The sequence below is a fragment of the Diabrotica undecimpunctata genome, chromosome 7 (assembly GCF_040954645.1).
Source record: "Diabrotica undecimpunctata isolate CICGRU chromosome 7, icDiaUnde3, whole genome shotgun sequence".
In the NCBI taxonomy this organism is placed as follows: domain Eukaryota; kingdom Metazoa; phylum Arthropoda; class Insecta; order Coleoptera; family Chrysomelidae; genus Diabrotica; species Diabrotica undecimpunctata.
The window spans coordinates 96363867-96382737 of record NC_092809.1 but is presented as its reverse complement, the minus strand read 5'-3'; the positions used below and the strand labels follow the sequence as shown (position 1 = coordinate 96382737).

Below are 18871 nucleotides of genomic sequence, written 5' to 3'. Positions count from 1 at the left end.
AATCTCAAAACTATGGCGTAAAGCCAAAATAGTAGCTCTAATTAAACCAAAAAAAATCCTGAAATACTAAATAATTACCGACGAATCTTTCTGCTGTGCCACTTCCTTAAAATATATAAAACAATGTATGCACCAAGCAGTTGATTATTTTAAACTAATTATCGAACTACAGTTACTAGGTAACTAAGAATTACATATCATCCATTCTGTGTCGCTGTTTGGAATTCAGGACAATGTCCATGTGATTGGTGTACCTCAATTTATATCCCGCTACACAAAAAAAGAACTACTACCAGATGTGAAAACTACTGCACACTGTCAGTAATAACAGATGCTAGTAAAATCTTCTTGCATATCATCAAACACAGATTAAAAATATATCTACATTACCTTAATACCTCAGGAACAAGCGAGGTTTGTAAATGGTAAAGGTACACGGGAACAAATCCTAAACCTGAGACAACTCATTAAAAAGTCTAGAGAATTTGAAGTACCTATGATTACATGCTTCGTTGACTACCAAAAGACATTTGATTTTGTAAGCTGGATAAATCTGCGATCCATTTTAATAGAAATGGGCACACCAATGTTGACACTTATTAAAAATCTGTACCAGTTCAATATAGCAACAGTACGACTAGATCATAAGTTCTCAAATAAATTTAAGATCGAGAAAGGTGTTAGACAAGAATGCGTGTCGTCACCTGACTTATTCAACATTTATGGTGAACATGTTATGAGGATGGCTTTAGATGGATGAGCCGGTGGAGTAACAGTGGCTGGTAGGAAAATCTCCAATTTAAGATTTGCTGATGACACTACACTTATAACAGCAAATGAGCCAGAAATATTTAATCTCCTGCGTAGAGTTAAGTACGAAAGCAATAAAGTTGGTCTAAAGATCAATAAAGCTAAGACAAAACTAATGGTGGTCGACAGATTCCACACTATTCAACTGACTAACATATTACAGGAATACCAGATAGTGGACAGTTTTGTTTATCTCGGGTCTAGTATAACTAACGATGGTAACTGTGAAGCAGAAGTTCGGAGACGTATTGTTATGGCAAATATGCGATGAGTCGCCTAACTAAAGTTTAGAAAGACATATCTATCTCTAAAAATATCAAAATGAGGCTGGTGAATGCCTTTGTATTCTAAATATTTCTATACGGGACAGAGACTTGGACTCTTTGTTGACGTGAGCGCCAAAAAAATTGATGCCTTTGAGATGTGGTGCTGGAAAAGAATACTGCGCATACCTTGGACAGTTTATAGGACAAACGTTTCCATTAAAAACCAACTCGAGATTAAAAAAAAGGCTGTCCACAATATTTCTGCAACGTATTCTACAATTTTTCGGTCACGTAGTTTGCAGAGGTGACTATAGTTTAAAGAGATTAATTATTTCTGAAAACGTTCCGGGAAGAAAATCAAGACGACGATCACCAACTAGATGGTCCGACCAAATTAAGAATTCAGCTGAAAACTTATTCTGCGAAGCTCTCAGAGCAGCTGAAGATGGAGACCAATGGAGAAAAATTGTTATGAATATTGGAAGAAATCAAGATACTCAGTAATGGAAAAATGACAAGAAGGAGAGAATTATCGAACAGTTGGAATTTAGGCCTGGAAAATCATGCACTTGACCAGTATTGAATTGAGTTTTTAGAGAAGGCTTTCGAAAACAAGCAGATTACTTGAGTCGCACTGATTGATCTAACAATTACTTACATTATCGTGATCCACAAAAAGTGCTAAAATTATATATATTATTCATAGAGTCTTTGCTGCAAAATACGGAATTCTATGTCATGTTCCAAAGAAAAAAAGCCGGTGAATGAAACAAAAAATGGACTGCCCTAAGGAAGGTAACTTCTCGTTCTGTTTAATATACACAAATAACTAGCCGATAATAAAAGGAATAAGAGATTACATTTTTGCTGTCGATCTGGCTATAGACGTACGATCAAAGCACTTTCATAATATCGAAAAAGATCTCAAAGATGCACTAGGGACTATGGCTAAGTACTATGAAAAAATATCTCAAACTTTAACATCTCGAAACAATATTGGACAAGTTTGTATCATATAAGCACCATTATAATCATATATAAGACAAATAGTCGCTACCAGAAACAGCTTATTAATAAAAAAATTGCCTGGAATTCACTGGGGTATACAGGGATGAGTGCCTTAAGAACCGGCAAAATAACACTAAAGATAGAAAACATAATACGTTGTGAAATAAAAAGAGATGAAAGTAGTAGAGGTGAGAAATTATCGATATTAATCTATAATTATTGCCTTTGCCTTTAATCAGTTTTTACTTTATGCGAAATTTAAAAAATGTAAATGTTCGACGTCATACTTGTAATATTATGACTGAAGTCAACTAGCTCATAAGCTAACGTCTAAAGGTGGGAAACTATCGATAGTCCTAATACAATGTAATGTAAATTAGAGGTTTCTATCGATAATTTCCCACCTCTACTACTTTTATCTCTTTTTATTTCACAACGTATTATGTTTTCTATCTTTTGCGTTATTTTGCCGGTTCTTAAGGCACTCATCACTTTATATGTCGTGACACTATAATATATGGTAAACATAAAGAAAAATAATATAAAAAAGTAGAATATATCAAAAACTCATTGTCGATAGCTTATCTATATTTTTCAATTTTCAATAGTTTCCATTGTAAACACATTGTTTGGGAAATAAAGATCACTATAAAGTCATTAGGAGAAACAAATCAGTTTTAATTCCCATTGTCCATGCAAAGCAAACATGTCTCTTTGTCGATTTGGGTACTGCCATTAGACCAAAAACTTGTTGGCAAAAACTATGAAAGCTCAGTTCTATTCCATTTTCGCAAGCGGATGAAGGTATCTACATCATTAAGCCCTTACCAGTATTTGTCGTAAATTTCAAACAGAGATGATTCTTAGTTTTCAAGTAAAACGTGTGGTGTTAAATGTATTGAACTATCATCTGAACTTAAAAAATGGTGACAGCTTGACTATTACTGTAAAAAAATAATCAAAAATGTGCGGTGTATTCTCAAAATTGATGGCAACCGCGAAGGGACCCAGCAAGGCGAACTGAAACCGGTACAAAAAAGGAAGAAAAACAGTTTCCAGTCCAATTCACGTGATAATACTTATGATGAGGGAGAGAAATCTCGAATAAGGAAAATTGTCCATGATTTTTTTTTGGAAAGCATACCACAAATCGTTGACAGCATAATGAACAGAGTGAAGGATGATGAGAACCTACCAGATTTTTCAAAAACCACATTTCGTAGGTGGTTTTTGAAAAATCTTTGTTTATCGAAAAAGGTTTATTTCGCTAATAAATGACAGGTTTTGAATATGGCAAAAGAGGTTGAGATTCGATAATGATGAAAAGAAAATATATCATATCCTGGAAACACAAGTCCCTAAGACATTGAGGAAGAGGGATTATATAAACCTTGTTTATATTGATGAGTCTTCGATTGATTAACGTCCATGCTTCAGTCAAAAAGCAATGGAGGGACACAACGATCAAGAATCCACGAAATGTCTTTATAAAAGGACTCTCTACTGAACTGAAAACTCCAACCCAAAAAGGTCCTCGGTTTGTTCTTCTTCATGCCGGAAGCAAAACTGGTTTTGTGGCATGGAAGGAATTAACTTTTTTCGCCAAGAAGGAAAACGGTTAATAACCACGACGAAATGGACGGGGAGAAGACGTTAATTCCAAACTTGCCGAAAGACAAAGAAAACGTCGTTTTGGATAAAGCGTCATGTCACTCCTGCGAATTTGATTTTATTTCCTTTCAAAAAGCAAATCAAAGATTGTCTAATCGAAAATAACATTTTCTTTAGGAAAGATTACCTGAAACGTAAATTACTGGATACTGCGGCCGCATTTAGGGACGAGTACGACAAATACAAAATTCAAACATTTGCGAAAAAAATAGCTTTAAAATTTTAAGACTGCCGCCTTACCATTGCCAGCTGAACCCAATTAAGATGGTGTGGAGTCAAATGAAAAGGTATATGGCTTCAAATAACGTCGATTTTAAAGAAAAAACGGTAGAACGGTTGATAAAAGAAGCTTACCAATTCGTATCTACAGTGGCATAATTATGTGAACCACGTCAAGAAAGTAGAAGAAAAAATGTATGCAGTGGACAATTTGCAGGAAGATATTGAACCGGTGATAATTAATATGGGAGATGATTCAGAAGATGAGGATGATTTAGATATGGATATGCGATTAGTATTAATTAACGAGAGATATTTCAGATTTAATGCTCATTTGTTTTTTTAGTACTGTACAGTACATTTCAGTTATGATCTTCTTATATATTTTATGTATATATATTTACTGTAATGTGGTACCAAAATACCACACATTTACCACTGTGCCGAAATAAGACCAACACTGCATTCTAACTGTGGCTTCTACTATAAGTATAATATAAAAACCTCACGTGGTGTGGCAAAATAGAATTAATTTTTGGATTTAGCCACAAATCACAAACTATATAAATCAGTTACAATTATTAAATCAGCTGTTTAAAAAAAATTGCAGACCTATGCTATGGGTTATTCAATTTAAACAAGTACTGTAAAGTTTTTTATTTAAAATCATTACAAATTTTATTTCAAAAAGCGGGAAAATTGTTGTAAAAAGTTTAATTTGCAACCTGGATAATGATAATCACAATTTTCCTGTTGTTTTCCAAGTTTTTCTGCGGAAAAGTAATCTATATTTGTCGGATAATGTAGCTCATCGGTTGTTGATGAAGGTCTAAAAATATAAAAGTAATTTTAACAAATAATAAATAAATCTCTTCTTTGACAATCTAAATTTTTTATAGAATAGAATAGAAATATGTAACAATAAAACACTGAAAACTTTGTCTTCAAAACTTTTACAAAAATTATTTTAAACTCTTGTCACTACAGCTGCTTCGGCTGATTGCCTTTCTCAAGTGATGGTCTCTTGAGATGATCACTTGAGAAAGGCAATCAGCCGAAACAGCTGTAGTGATAAGAGTTTAAAATAATTTTTGTGGAAGTTTTGAAGACAAAGTTTTCAGTGTTTTATTGTTACATAAAATGAATTTCCATCAAGCAACGGTCGAATCCATCAATTATTTAATAGAAATATGCTTTATTGTCACTGAAAATTGTACAATTTTATGGACAAAGCTCACAAAAAGTCAGAAAATAACAATCACAGTAATTATAATTTACTGAAATTATATAAATCTATAATATCTTAAAATAATGATAATAAAATAAACAATCCATCGCAAAATTTAAATAAATTGCAAATTGCATAAAAAAACCTTACGAACTAATAAGTTGAAGTTGCTACATGTGATACCCAAATATATATATAAAAATACTTTAGTTACTTGTACCTAAACGTACGGTCATTTCTTAGTTATTCGTTAAAAAACTCTTTTACTGAATAATATGATTTTTCAGATAGATATTCTTTTGTCATCTTACGGAACTTAAGAAAATATTTTGCAGATTTAAGTTGTAAAGGAAGATGGTTGTATAGTTTTTTTTGCCGAATATAATATACATTTCTTTACTAACTCAGTGGATGGGATCGGTAAATAAACATCAAAGATTGAATTTCTGGTGGAGTAGTCACTGATTAGGTCTTGCTGGAAAACATGGAGGTGTTTACAAATTTAGCAAACAATTTCTAAAACATATAAAAGAAAAGCGTCAAAATCCCGTGATTTTTGAAGAAGCTGCTGCAATGGGCTGTTTTTCTGAGGCCAAACAGATACCGTATTTTTTTTGTAATTTAAAAATAATATCAGATTGGGCAGCTGTACTAGAACTCCAAAAAGGAAGACCACATCGAAGATGAGAGTCGAACAAAGAAAAATATGTTATTTTGAAAGATGCTAAATTGATTTTCCTTTGAAACAGATCTTATTGCATAGTAGGCTGAGGCTAGTTACTTACAACAAATCGATATGATGGGATCATTTAAGGTTACTGTCCATAAAAATTACAAGGAATTTTATAGAATCAAGGATACTGATCTCACTGTTATTAAAAAGCAAAGCTTGAAAAACTACTTTATAGGATAATACTACTGTCTTATCCACGTTAAAAGAGAGTAAATTAGGGTCAGACCAGATTTTTATTTTAAGTAGATCAGAAGTTATAGTTGCATAAAGAGTTGGAATATTAGAGTTCCTTCAGGTGATTCTGGTCTCATCAACAAAAAGAAAAAAATTTCCATCAATTTTTAAATTAGTGATATAATTTATGTGATGACTAAAATGTTTCTACTTACTTTAGTATGGCAGTAACTATTTCTGCTAATAATCCAGAGCGTTCTTCAATAGGCGAATGAGAAATTTCACAGATATACTTTAAAATACAGGATTTACCATCCCCATCATTGTACCTAAAGAAGTAGAAGCAGAATTAACAGCATTTTAAACATATTCTAAAACCAAATTTAAGTAAATATGTATATTGGCATTCTCAAAAATTTGAACTTGCCAGAGGAGGGCCTTGTTTATAATATATTAGGGATATTATAGTATTGTATCATATAGCAACTCGAAAATGTAATTAGCAGAAAAAAGGTAATTTTACTAGGAGATCTATCAGAGCGGTTAGGAAAGACAAAAGTGGTCCGAAAATATGGAGAACATCAGGTAAATAAAAATGGGAAAATTCTTATAAATGCATTTCCGCACAAGTGACAGCGCTAATCAGAGCGCGAAATATGCAACATTTTTTTGAAAAAATATGCGCATATATATGCATGTTTTTTTTTATAAAAATATGCACAAATATTGACTTTTATTACAAAATATGCAATCCAAGATGTAATGAAATTTAATGATGTAATAGAACAAAATAGGGTGCAAAAAGTACTATGTTCAAAAATTTATTTTTATTTAGAAAAATACACATAGTAAGTAAGAAAAACATAGTCAGATACAATTATTTACTATTTTAAAATGGTACAAAATTTTCACATTTTCTAGTAGTTCTACATTTTCCAGTAAAAATGATTGTCTTCTATCAGTAAAAATATATTTAGACATAAAAAAGGTTATTTCAACGTCTACTGACGTAATTGGACAATATTGAAATTTTGACAGTATACTATAAGGCCATGGTACATGTTCATCAGAAGACTTATTTTCGTAGATATTTTTGACTATTTTTAAAAATTTAAATTCTTCATTCTTTGTTAAAGTCACTTCCGCTTGGCGCCTTATTTGATCCCAACTTTACCCGAAACGTTGCCACACTTAGCCATAAAAGTTTTAATAGACTCTCTTAAACTTAATTGCCCACTCTCTAACGATGTGATCGTATCTGGTATAAAGCCAAAATTAACTTTAATAAAAAGTAAATCTCTAGCTACACTTGCACTTTGTAACAAGTCCTTACATTGAACTACACTCTGAGCTTGCACTTTGTAACAAGTCCTTACATTGAACTATACTCTGAGAGTCGTCTTCCATGTCTAAAATTAAGTCTTTAAAGGCATTAAAATGTTCAGCGTCGAATATAGCAGCGTTAATCCACGTTCCCCATCTGGTAACTACAAGTTTTGGTGATAAACTAGCTCCAGGCAGTCTCTCCAGTTACATCTGCACTCTTAGAGGGGCTTTGATGAATACTTTTTTAACATTTGTAATTAGCTTATTTACTAACGGAAATTCTGTTCAGATGGTTTCTACTAGTCGGTTTATCCCGTGCAAAAGACATGTAACATGCAATCATCAGATGTAAGATATATCTGCCACAGGAATCGGTACTTTTATCCACAACGATGTAGGAGTTTTTCTCGCCAATTAAAGATTTTATTTCCTGAAGAATTGTGTCGTAGACCGAATGAACATTTTTTTTCTGATGGTCGACTCATCAGGAATGGTTTGGTTGCAATGCCTCTGTAAAAAACTTCTAAATTGGAAATTCTGAAGTTTGCTTAGTTGTATGTTAGCTGCCATCATAATTTTACACGTCTTCTTGAAAAAGTTCCTTTTCCGACTTAAATTTTGCACCCAAATTTTGAAATGTGTTTTTAACATTCTGTTGAACAGGCGCACATTTCATTTTTGCAACCTTCCCGATATGCAGCGCTGTTTTTAAATGCTGATTCACTTGAAACTTTTTCTCACAAACAATTATTTTTTAACAGGCTTTGCAAAAAACTTTTTCTTCACTAAATTCTAACTCAGAAATACCCTTAATCCACGTCGCAGTTTTTACTATTTTCGCCACTTAAAAAAAAACAAACCTCGCTATATATATGTTAACACACCAAAGCTTTTCGATAAACTAAAAATACTAACTTGAGTCTAGTTATGCCTACCCAATATTGAATGTGCAAACCAACAATCTTATTATAAGATTACTAAAACCTAAAAAAGGCATTTAGATAACAGTAATAAAAATAAATAGTCCCTTGTAAATACTCAATTTAAATTATTTGAATACAGCCATTCAACTTGAAAATTCCTTAAATTCTTCGACCTTATCAGAGGGAACTGTTAAATATAATTTTTGAGTGTAAAGATGACCATAATATGCAGGTAAATTAAAATGTTATCAAAATATGCATTTTTTCAAAAACTTACAAAATATGCAAAATATGCACGTATATGCAATTTGCATATAATCTGCGCTCTAATAAGAAATTTAATGTTGGGACCTGCACCTCAGTTTGTTTTACAGAAAGCCTTTAGTATATTATATTATAAAAGCATTTTCTACTCCAGTCGTCAGAGACGAAAAAGCCATTGAACCTCTAAAAATCATACAAATGAGCTGAATTTTGCTGGAAATGTCAATTTTGGGATTTCAAAAAAAAAAATGCAAAAAAGTTTACCACTTTTACTAAAACTCTATCTCGTAGGTGGAGAAAAATGGAAAAAACCGTTTTATCAAGAATCTGTATGTCGCATAAAAAATGTTCTGAATAAAAAATGTAGCAGAGGTAATTTTAAACACAAATATTTATTAACATTTTTCTGTAGAATGAACTTTTATTTATTAAATAGGAAAGCAACAGTAACGTGGATTTTTTAAATGAATCATACTGCTGATATTATTTGGTCATACCAGGATAAAGCTTTCTATTGTGTGACATTATTCGAAGATTAATTGCACAAGTATCTGGTTCATTGCAATTGATATTAATTTTAGTAATACTTTACCTGGCAATCACGTTCTCTAAAATTTCGTAGAAGGTCCATCTTGATGTAGATCGTTTGGCTACAACTCCTATAGCAGGCTGCGTATAAGTTGAAGCATTTGTTGGTAATAGATAAAAGGCTTTAAATACAGATCCTAATGTTATAGCGTGCCGGTCAACTTCAATCGGAAGACCCAATCCAAAAATAAACTAAAAAAATATAATAGGAGTTATACTTGGTGTCTATTTAAAAGATATGTAAAATAATACTTCGAAAAATAACAACATGTCTATAGTGCGTTTTATTATATTTGGTCAATTTGTTATAGAAAACCACTCAAGCAACATAAAACTGTCAATCAACTTTCTAATGGCGGAGAGAAACGTATTTTCTAAATTAAAACTAATCAATTGCAATTGAATTAGAAATACGTATAAATAATTGTGATTTATGCGCCAAACTCTAAGACGGAAAAATAGTCCTGATTGACCAATTGACAAAAACACTAGAAATCTTGGGTCAAAAAATTGTAGAGGGCTTGTTTAGTAAATAAAATGTACTATTTTTTCTTTGTTAAATTTTGGTAACATTTATTTCTTTCATCAGGACATCAGAACGAGGCTATCGTTGCGTTGGACTTCCACTATACCAGCCCCACTAGGGTTTACAAGAAGATGAAAGGAAAAGAAGAAGAAGACGTGACAGACGAAAAGTCGTGACTTTACTGCTTGTTCAAAAGATTTTTGTCGTGGACGCTTAGGTGATATAAGCTTAAGGTCTTTATGTCATGCCGTCATGTTTAATTTTTCTTTGTCATTGTATTAATCTTGTCATATGATACCTCGCACGTCACGATTGGCCTGATAGTAGCAAAGATACATGTCTAAAGTTCCTTTGGCATGCCGCCAAGTTTAATTTTTCTTTGTCATCGTATTCTATTCATCAAAAACCGTCTTAACTGATACCTTATACGTCATGATCCAACTAGCCGTTCTACCCCTACAACAAAACGCTCAAAAATGAGCAGAACCAACCTTGGATTTTGGTGGATGCGCATATGCTAATTCTTATAGACACATCCACCAAATTCAGATTATTGGTCTCAATTATTCTTCTAACAATAACAAAAGAGTAATTACAAAAACTATTATTCTACATCAGTTATCAATTCAAGCATGCGGTAAGAAGGAGAGTGCGTAAGGTGAAATGTATATAAAAAAGGTCAAAATTAATTTTAGCACATATGATATGTCCCGCTTTAATCGTATAGAACTACTTAAGTAAAAAAGAAATATTTTTAATTACATATTTAATTACCAGAACAACCAGCAGTCGCACTATATCTTAAAGCAGAACTATCACAACCTACAAATCTGAGCGCTCTATTATATTCCTTACCGTAGCTAAACTTCAACATTATTCGAAATTCACGAGGGCATTGATAAAGTAGTCTAAAAAGAATAATTTCACATAACATAAAAAATCATATTTTAAACATTTATTGTACGAAAAAATACCGTTGCTTATATAATACATTTATATTTTATTTAGATAAAACAAAAATATTTACCTGAACCCAGTTAATACCAGCATTACCCCAAATGAGAGCTCGTTTTTGACGGGATTGAAAATGTTGGCTAGTGTCCAATAGATTTGTTTGTACAATGCCAAAAATCAAGAATGCAACAAGAAACCTTAAGTACATATTTGAAAACTGTAATGTTAATCTTTGTGTCTTTTCTAAAGGTAACGGAGTTACATAGTGTCTTTATTAGAACTAAGGTGTTAAAAAGTGATTAAATATTGATACACACTTTGCCATAAAGTAACGGTTATTTGAGATGAAGAATATATGATTTTGTTTCTTCTTAAAGATAAAAAATCTTATTAAGTTTTACTAAAATGCGCTAAAATTCATTTTAAATAGGTTTTTTTAAGATTGAGTTAACAATTTCAGGAAAGTAATCATTAACAGAGAAATATTCCTTAATTCTTTCTATAAATTGGAAATAAGACTGTTAGAAATGTATTTACTTTCTTTTATAAGTAAATTTAAAGTATAGATTAGAGTTTATTTTTTTAATTAACTAAATTGTAGCTTGTAACAAACTTGATAAGAATGTTTGGTTAAAATATGAATTTCAGTGGATTGTTAAACCCTAATTCTCATTTGCTTTGATAAGTTTTACTCCGTTTTGAAATGGTATTAAAAAGGATAAAAGGAATATTCTTAATCTAAATTACTTTACATTGACATAATGAAACAAATGCTATAGGATTAATATTTCAGCAAGGTATGTATCTTTCATATTACCTATCATTCCTATCGTGGGGTTAATATAGATTCAAACCACTTCTTGGTAAGCAAAAAATTAAGAGCAAGAATCGCAAATGCAAAAAAAGAAAATGGCATGATAAGCATTTCATACAATAGATACAACTCTCGTTAGTAATATAAAACTCTTGAGAGAGCCCTATACACTAGAAATGATTAATATTACCTTCAAAGTTCAAACACAATAGATGATAATTTATCAGTGATAGTAAAAAGGATTATTGTGTTTCGTAGAGGAAATGGTGGTAATAAGGAACCTCAATTTGTTTTTCCTACGCACATTTTTTTTTTGTTTTTTTTTGTAAATCGACAAAAAATAAACATCAACTCGTTGTGAAAATTACAATGACCACATTTATTAAGAAAATTATCATTCTGAAAACAGTTTTAAAAAGAAATACAAAGTTCTGAAAAAGTGTAATTTTGGCTCGCCGGAAAAAGTGATGATAATATCAACCCCTAAAAGTTGATCCACATTATCATCAAAAAGATATAGATTCGTACTAAGATCAACAAAAATTAAAGATACAGGGTTCTAAAATTAATAATACATATAACTATCGACAAAAATCACAAACTTAATTGCCTTTTTTGCAGTCTGTGCAATCACAATAGGCCACATTTCGAACATAATGCACTTAACCCATAGCCTTTCTTTAGATAATTCTGGTTCTTCTTTTTGATTTTGATTTTCTCTTTTTTTGTCCGATTTTGTTAAGAAATGTTTTCGCAACACAACTTGCAAACCAGAAGTACTAGGTGTAGGAATCTGCTCTTGATCAAGACGAGAATTTAATTTTGTAACTTTTCTTCGTAAGCGAAACATGGTGGCTTAACTTAGGATATCTTTTGACAGAAAACGGTACCTTATATTACTCGGGAAACATTGACAAATAGCATAGACGTGGAGTAGCAACTATTGTCGATACTGAGGTTAACAAGTCAATTGAGGGTTTTGTTCTAATCTCAGAAAGAGTGATGCTACTACAAATCAGGCCATCACACACAAAACTAAATTTGATCCAAGTATATGCACCAATGACAGATGCAACAGAAAATAAAGTGGAAACATTCTACCAACAAATTGAAGATGCACTAAAAATGACAAAGAACAGAGAAATGAGAAATCACAATAGTTATGGGCGATTTCAATGCAAAAGTTGGCAAGGGAAGAACTGGAACAATAATGGGAGATCAAGGACTAGAGGAACGTAAGGATAAAGGAGATCATCTAATACAATTCTGCCAAGAACAAAGTCTAATAATCACAAACACGTTCTTTAAATTACCTATGAGACGGTTATATACATGGCGCTCACCAGCAGATAAACCAGAAAAAGTGGTAAGAAACCAAATTGATTATATAATGATTAAAGAGAGATATCCAAACACTATCAAATCAGTTAAAACATATCCAGGAGCAGATGTCACATCAGACCATAACCCACTAATCGGTAATGTCACACTTAAGCTTAAACGTATTAGAAAACCCCAAAGAACTTCAAAATTAGATGTTAGAAAACTAAAAGAAGCTGATATAAAAAACAAACTCCAACAGAAAATATACGAAAACACCTACGAGCTAAACCAACAATAAGAAACATTAAAAAACTGCCTCCTCGTTCAATGCAAAGAGATATTAAAAGAACCTATACGAAAGAGAGAAAACTGGATGACCGACGAAATACTCGGCAGGATGGACCAAAGAAAACAAGCCAAAAACAAAGACAGTCCCAATTTTAAAATCATTAACAATGAAATCAGAAAAATGATAAGAGAGGCAAAACAAACTTACTACGAGGAAAAATGTAAAGAGATCTTCAAAACAAATACGACCTATTCAATCTACATGAAAAGGTTAAAGAAATGACCGGGCTGCAAAAAACAAACTACAACACAACTCATTTATATAAAAATGGAAATACTATGATAACGACTGACGAAAAGCTAACACGATGGAAAGAATATATGGAAGATATCTTCGACGACGAAAGAGGAAACCTACAAGATATATCTTTCGAGGACAGAGAAACAAATATAGAAATTACAAAGGAAGAAATATTGTATGCACTTAAGATCAAAGAAATTGAAAGAGCCCGGGGCCAGACCAACTGATTATTGATATCCTTAAAATAATAGAAAATGAGTACATGGATGTCCTCTTAAAGCTCTTTAATGAAATTTATCAGTCGGGTGATATACCCAATGAATGGTTGGACTCTCTTTGCATTCAACGTACTAATCCAGATATACTTGGATGTGAACCAAGATATGTACATAGATTACAACAAGGCTTTCGATAAAGTCCGCCACAAAGAGCTAACAGACGTCCTCAGAGCAAAACAATTACAATGCAATGACCTTCGAATTATAACAAATCAATATTATAAACAGCAGACACACATACGCATTAATGAACATAAATCAGAAGAGTTAGAAATTAAAAGAGGAGTGCGACAGGGGTGTGTATTGTCACCACTACTATTCAATGCATATTCTGAAGAAATTATGAAAAGAAGTCTTGAGCGAGAAACAGTAGGAATAAAGGTCAATATAACACCAATTAACAACATTAGATATGCGGACGATACTATCATAATAGCAGACAACCTCCAAGTCCTCCAAAAGCTAATGAACAAGATAGTTGAGTATGGAGAAGAATAAGGATTACCAATAAACATCAAGAAAACTAAATTGATGAGGAAAGCAAAACCCCAAAATAATGATGAAAGCCTGACAATTAACGGTAAAACTTTTGAATAAGTTGAAAACTACAAATATCTGGACACAATAAATAATCATACAAACGATTACTCCAAAGAAATCAAAGTTCGAATAGAGAAAGCACGAACAAACTTCAATAAAATGAGAAAGGCACTTTGCGCAAGAGATCTGAAATAACACTTGAGAGTTAGGCTGCCAAGGTGTTATATTTTTTGAACTCTGCTCTGCGTCGCGGAGATGGCACGTAAAGAAGAAGAAGAACTTTTCTTCTTTTGCGTAAATTCCTCTAATTCATTTTTCTAAGGTGAAAAGCGAGCTTTGGACACCCCTTTGAACACCCCTATTGGACATTTTATTTTTGGATTAGCAAATTAACTAACATTATTAACATTAATTAACAAATTTGGACAGACAAAATTGTATACATCTGTGGTGTATCCAGCCGGTACACGATTCTCGCCTCCATCGGAGGCAACTAATGGCTCATTCTGCAGTTCAGCTGCAATGAAATTAACATCTGTGAAAATTCCCCGATTACAATGAAATATTCCGGCCTTAGAAAAATTATTGATCGCTATAGATTCAGTCTGACATTGAACATATGCCTGGTTGAATAGCTGTGCAATATCATAGGGTCCTAGCCGCCGTAACTTAACTGTAATGGGTTTTTAGTGCCCCCATAAACGTTTTATACAAAGCTTGGAGTTTGTGTATTATATGCGGTGGTATGCATACTATTATGACATGATTTTGCCGAGTTAGTTCTATAATTTCGATGTTTCGTTATGTGAATAGTGTCCATCAAGTAACAACAACACTGGAGACTCTGCAGGTAGCTTAACATGTTTAATTAAGTGTGAGAACCAGTCACGAAATTAGTTGCTTTTCACCCAACTCGAGGGGTGGGATTTCCCTACTGAACATAGAAGGTATGAATCTGCTATCAGCACTCATACAACATATTATCGTCATTGTTGATTCTCGTTCAGCTGCAGTCAGTGCTCCAATTTGCGTTTTATCTTTCATGCCAATTATGTGAGGAATTGTTGTTTAAATGATTGACAGGCCAGTTTGGTCCACATTAAAAACTCGATCGGCCGTAAATGTATGCTCTTCAAATTCACTCTCTAGAAGATTTGAAAGCATTTTAACGAATTTTCTGTTAAAACCATTAGCTCTTTAAGTAGACGTACCCGTAATTTTGCGAATGGAGAGTTTGTCCTGGTGAAGACGCAAAAAGTGATCTAGCCATACACGACCAGTTTCTTCTTTAGCATCGAATGGATATTGAAGATTTTTCCGCACAGCTTATTCAAAAGCCATTACTGTTAGGTCTCTACTAACACTGGTAAGACAGACCTCTTTCCTAACTTCTTTTGAACTATTTCCTCTTCAGAATATTCGGTTTCACGCAACGGTGCAGCGTTGTTTTTGACACATTGAAACGTTTGACAGCCTTTTTATAGCCAATTGTTTTCTCACGTACAGGAATATTCGTATTTATCATAGTGTGCTTGTCCTAAGTTTTTCGATGAGGTGTTCCTGGTGAAGATTTCCTTTTTAGTGTTGACAATTCTCTACGCGGCATAATGGCGAGCCTACGACAATTAACACTTGTTTGTTTGAAATTATAGATACAATCCTTGTAGATAATACTATGAACCTCGGCATTTAATATTGAACTTGAATTCATAATATCGGCAGTAGGATGGGTCCATAATAAAAACAATGCATGATTTAAGAAAAAATGAGGTTATATTTTTGAACTAGTTTATATAGATATTTTATTGGCAAAACAATGAAAATAAAGCCTATGTTTAATTATTACTGAAGCACTCATAACCTACTTACCACTAGATGGGACCACTATATGAGACAAAATACTTTGTAAATAAAACTTCTTGAAGGTCGTGATTCACAACTTGGTCACAGCCACTGCTCTTAATAGTTTTGCTGCGTTTGTACTTAACTATTTCCGTAGTCTCGCGAATTACATATAGATGTCACTGAGCGTTTCCAAATTATTGAAGAGTTCCATATAAACAGCAGGTTCCATATTACCACCTGCTCCTCCATATGTATGTCATTGTCACTGACAAATCTTAAAATTTGTAAGATAACTTATTCTGTTTAACCTAAAAAAAATGGCTCCACATGCTAGCAAAAAACTAAAAGCAAGAATTGTAACGAAATTAGAAGATGGTTTATTCAATATCTGACTTAGCAAACCATTTTAAAGTAAGCAGAACAACAGTTTTTAATATTAATAAAAGATGGAGAGAACAAGAAACTCGCGAAAGAAGGCAATGTTCTGGAAGACCAAAAATATTTACCGCTCATGAAGATTAGGATACGCTTTTTAAAAAATTGGAAGAGAATCTTTTTGAAGATTCGAAAACTGTAAGAATGATGTCACAGTCTCCGGGAAGAAAGACAGCAACTTGATGCAGAATTAAAGCATCGCGTCTTATGTACCGAACTGCAGCAAAAAACAAGCACTTACACCACAGAAGCAATCAAAACTTATATTTGCTTTAAACCATCAGCTACAAAATCAAGATTTTTGGGACAGGGTAATGTTTACAACTGAGAACATTTTTCAATCTTCTAAAAAGGACAAACTTGGGGTGTATAGACTAGATAATAATATATTTAATCCTCTATATGTTAATAGATATCGAGCAGCTGGTTATTTTAGTGCCAATGTATGGGGATGGATTTCATCTAGAGGAATGGGAATGGTATGGCATATTGATGGCAGGTTTGTTGGGTAGAGTTATCTGAATATTCTCAGTGTAGAACAGTTGTATCCAGAAAATAATTTAATCCTCCAACAAGATAATTGTCCTATCCACACTGCAAATATAATAAACTAGTGGCTCCAGAATAACAACATCGAATCCTTACCATGGACCCAGCTAGAGTCCAGATTTAAACGTAATTGAGAATGTGTGGGGGGTTATTATAAAATGGTTGTTTCGGCGTAATTTTATACCTCAAAATGCTGAAGGGCTCTGGTACGGTATACAACAGGTTTTGGAAGAGCTCTCTGAAGAAGACAATTTCGTAGTTTCTTCATACAGATGGATCGAAGACTAAAAGCTGTTATCAATGCCGATGGAGATATTACAAAATAATAATTTTATTTTTACATACCTAAGTTTAGTATATTTTTGGTCTTCCAGACCCTCGCTTTCTTTGGAGAGTTTCTTATTCTCTCCATTGTTTATTAATAGAAAAACTGTGGTTCTGCTTATGGTAAAATGTTTTGCTGCCTCCGATAGTGCCCAGTTATCCTTTAATTTGGTTACAATTCTTGATTTAATAAATTGTTGAGTTAAGTCATTTCTTTTATTCCTTAATAATAATAAAAATAATAATAACAACCCTATTTTATATAAAAACTATCATTTATATACTCTTTATAAAATGCAGGAATTCAAAACAATATCAAAATTTAGACCTTTTTAATTATTACAATTTATGAATTAACATTTATGTAATCAATTGTTTGTTGTTTGTTTGTTTATTTTATTATTTGTCTGTCATATTAAATATAATATATTGTCAGACCAATCAAATACACTGCTAAAAATGATCAAATCTTACTTAGATTCGTATCAGTTTTTTTAGGAACCAGCTGTAGGCAATTTTGAGAATTGGAAAGAAAAAGCGTTGGACAGAAATCAATGGAAGAAATTAATAAAGAAATGTATGAAAAGGCTATAAGAAATATTATATGTATTCTATATAAATAAATTTAAATAGTAATTTTTATGGAAATATAAACTTTTCAACACTAGATCTTCAAGGCCTGTTGAGCTTTATAAATAAATAAATAAATGATTTGGATTTTAAAGATAAAATAATATATTACCGATTTTTGCTATTTATAAAAAAGAAATATTTTTAAATTATTTTGTGCAAATATTCAAAACACCTTTTGCAAATTATAATTTTTATTTTTACAGAATACAATAATATTATTAAAACTAGTCAATCAAAGAGAAACGATGACTCGCTTTATTTAACAATCACAAATGAATGAAATATATTTACAGAAGCCTTTAACGGAGAAATCCTCATGGAATATCTTCACGGATGAATAATGACGTTATTCCCTGCATAATTCAAGTATTATCGTTGAAACCATCGTACCCATAATATCCTAAAGCCAAATCAATTAAGGAAATGGGGCATGCAGGATACAACTCGGCGCAATTTCTTTGCTTATCTTCTTTATCCATCCTGTGTGCCTCATGATAGGTGAGGTGATCGACAGGTTCATCAGCGGAAAGAGCCGCAAGTGGTAATCTCTAATGGTAAAATAAATCTGTGTGCCTCAATTTAGGGGATTTTTTTATATTCTTTTATATAGACAAATATATATATATATATATATATATATATAAATATATATATTTATTTATATACATATACATATATATATATATATATATATATTTATTTATATACATATATATATATATATATATATATATATATATATATATATATATATATATATGTATATATATACACACATATATACAGTGATGAGTGTCTTACCACCCGGCTTCTTAACGTAAGAGATAGAAAACACAGTTACCTTGTGAAAT

General features: G+C 32.2%; 1 protein-coding gene across 1 annotated transcript; it reads right to left on the bottom strand.

The window, feature by feature from the left end:
• Positions 1-4624: 4624 nt before the first annotated feature.
• Positions 4625-10942, bottom strand: LOC140446875 (uncharacterized). Its single transcript, XM_072539452.1, has 4 exons — positions 10764-10942; positions 9215-9402; positions 6325-6438; positions 4625-4803 (listed from the first exon to the last, which is right to left on the bottom strand). Exons 1-4 carry the CDS (start codon positions 10896-10898, stop codon positions 4653-4655), a joined length of 588 nt encoding a protein of 195 aa, XP_072395553.1. The 5' UTR covers positions 10899-10942; the 3' UTR covers positions 4625-4652.
• Between the last annotated feature and the right edge of the window lie 7929 nt (positions 10943-18871).

Coding starts and splice junctions, on each gene's coding strand:
- LOC140446875 (XM_072539452.1), bottom strand. CDS start 10,898: ATGTACTTAAGGTTTCTTGTTGCATTCTTGATTTTTGGCATTGTACAA. Junction 6,439..9,214: donor TTAGAGAACGTGATTGCCAG/GTAAAGTATTAC, acceptor CTACTTCTTTAG/GTACAATGATGGGGATGGTA. Junction 4,804..6,324: donor ATAGTTACTGCCATACTAAA/GTAAGTAGAAAC, acceptor TTATATTTTTAG/ACCTTCATCAACAACCGATG.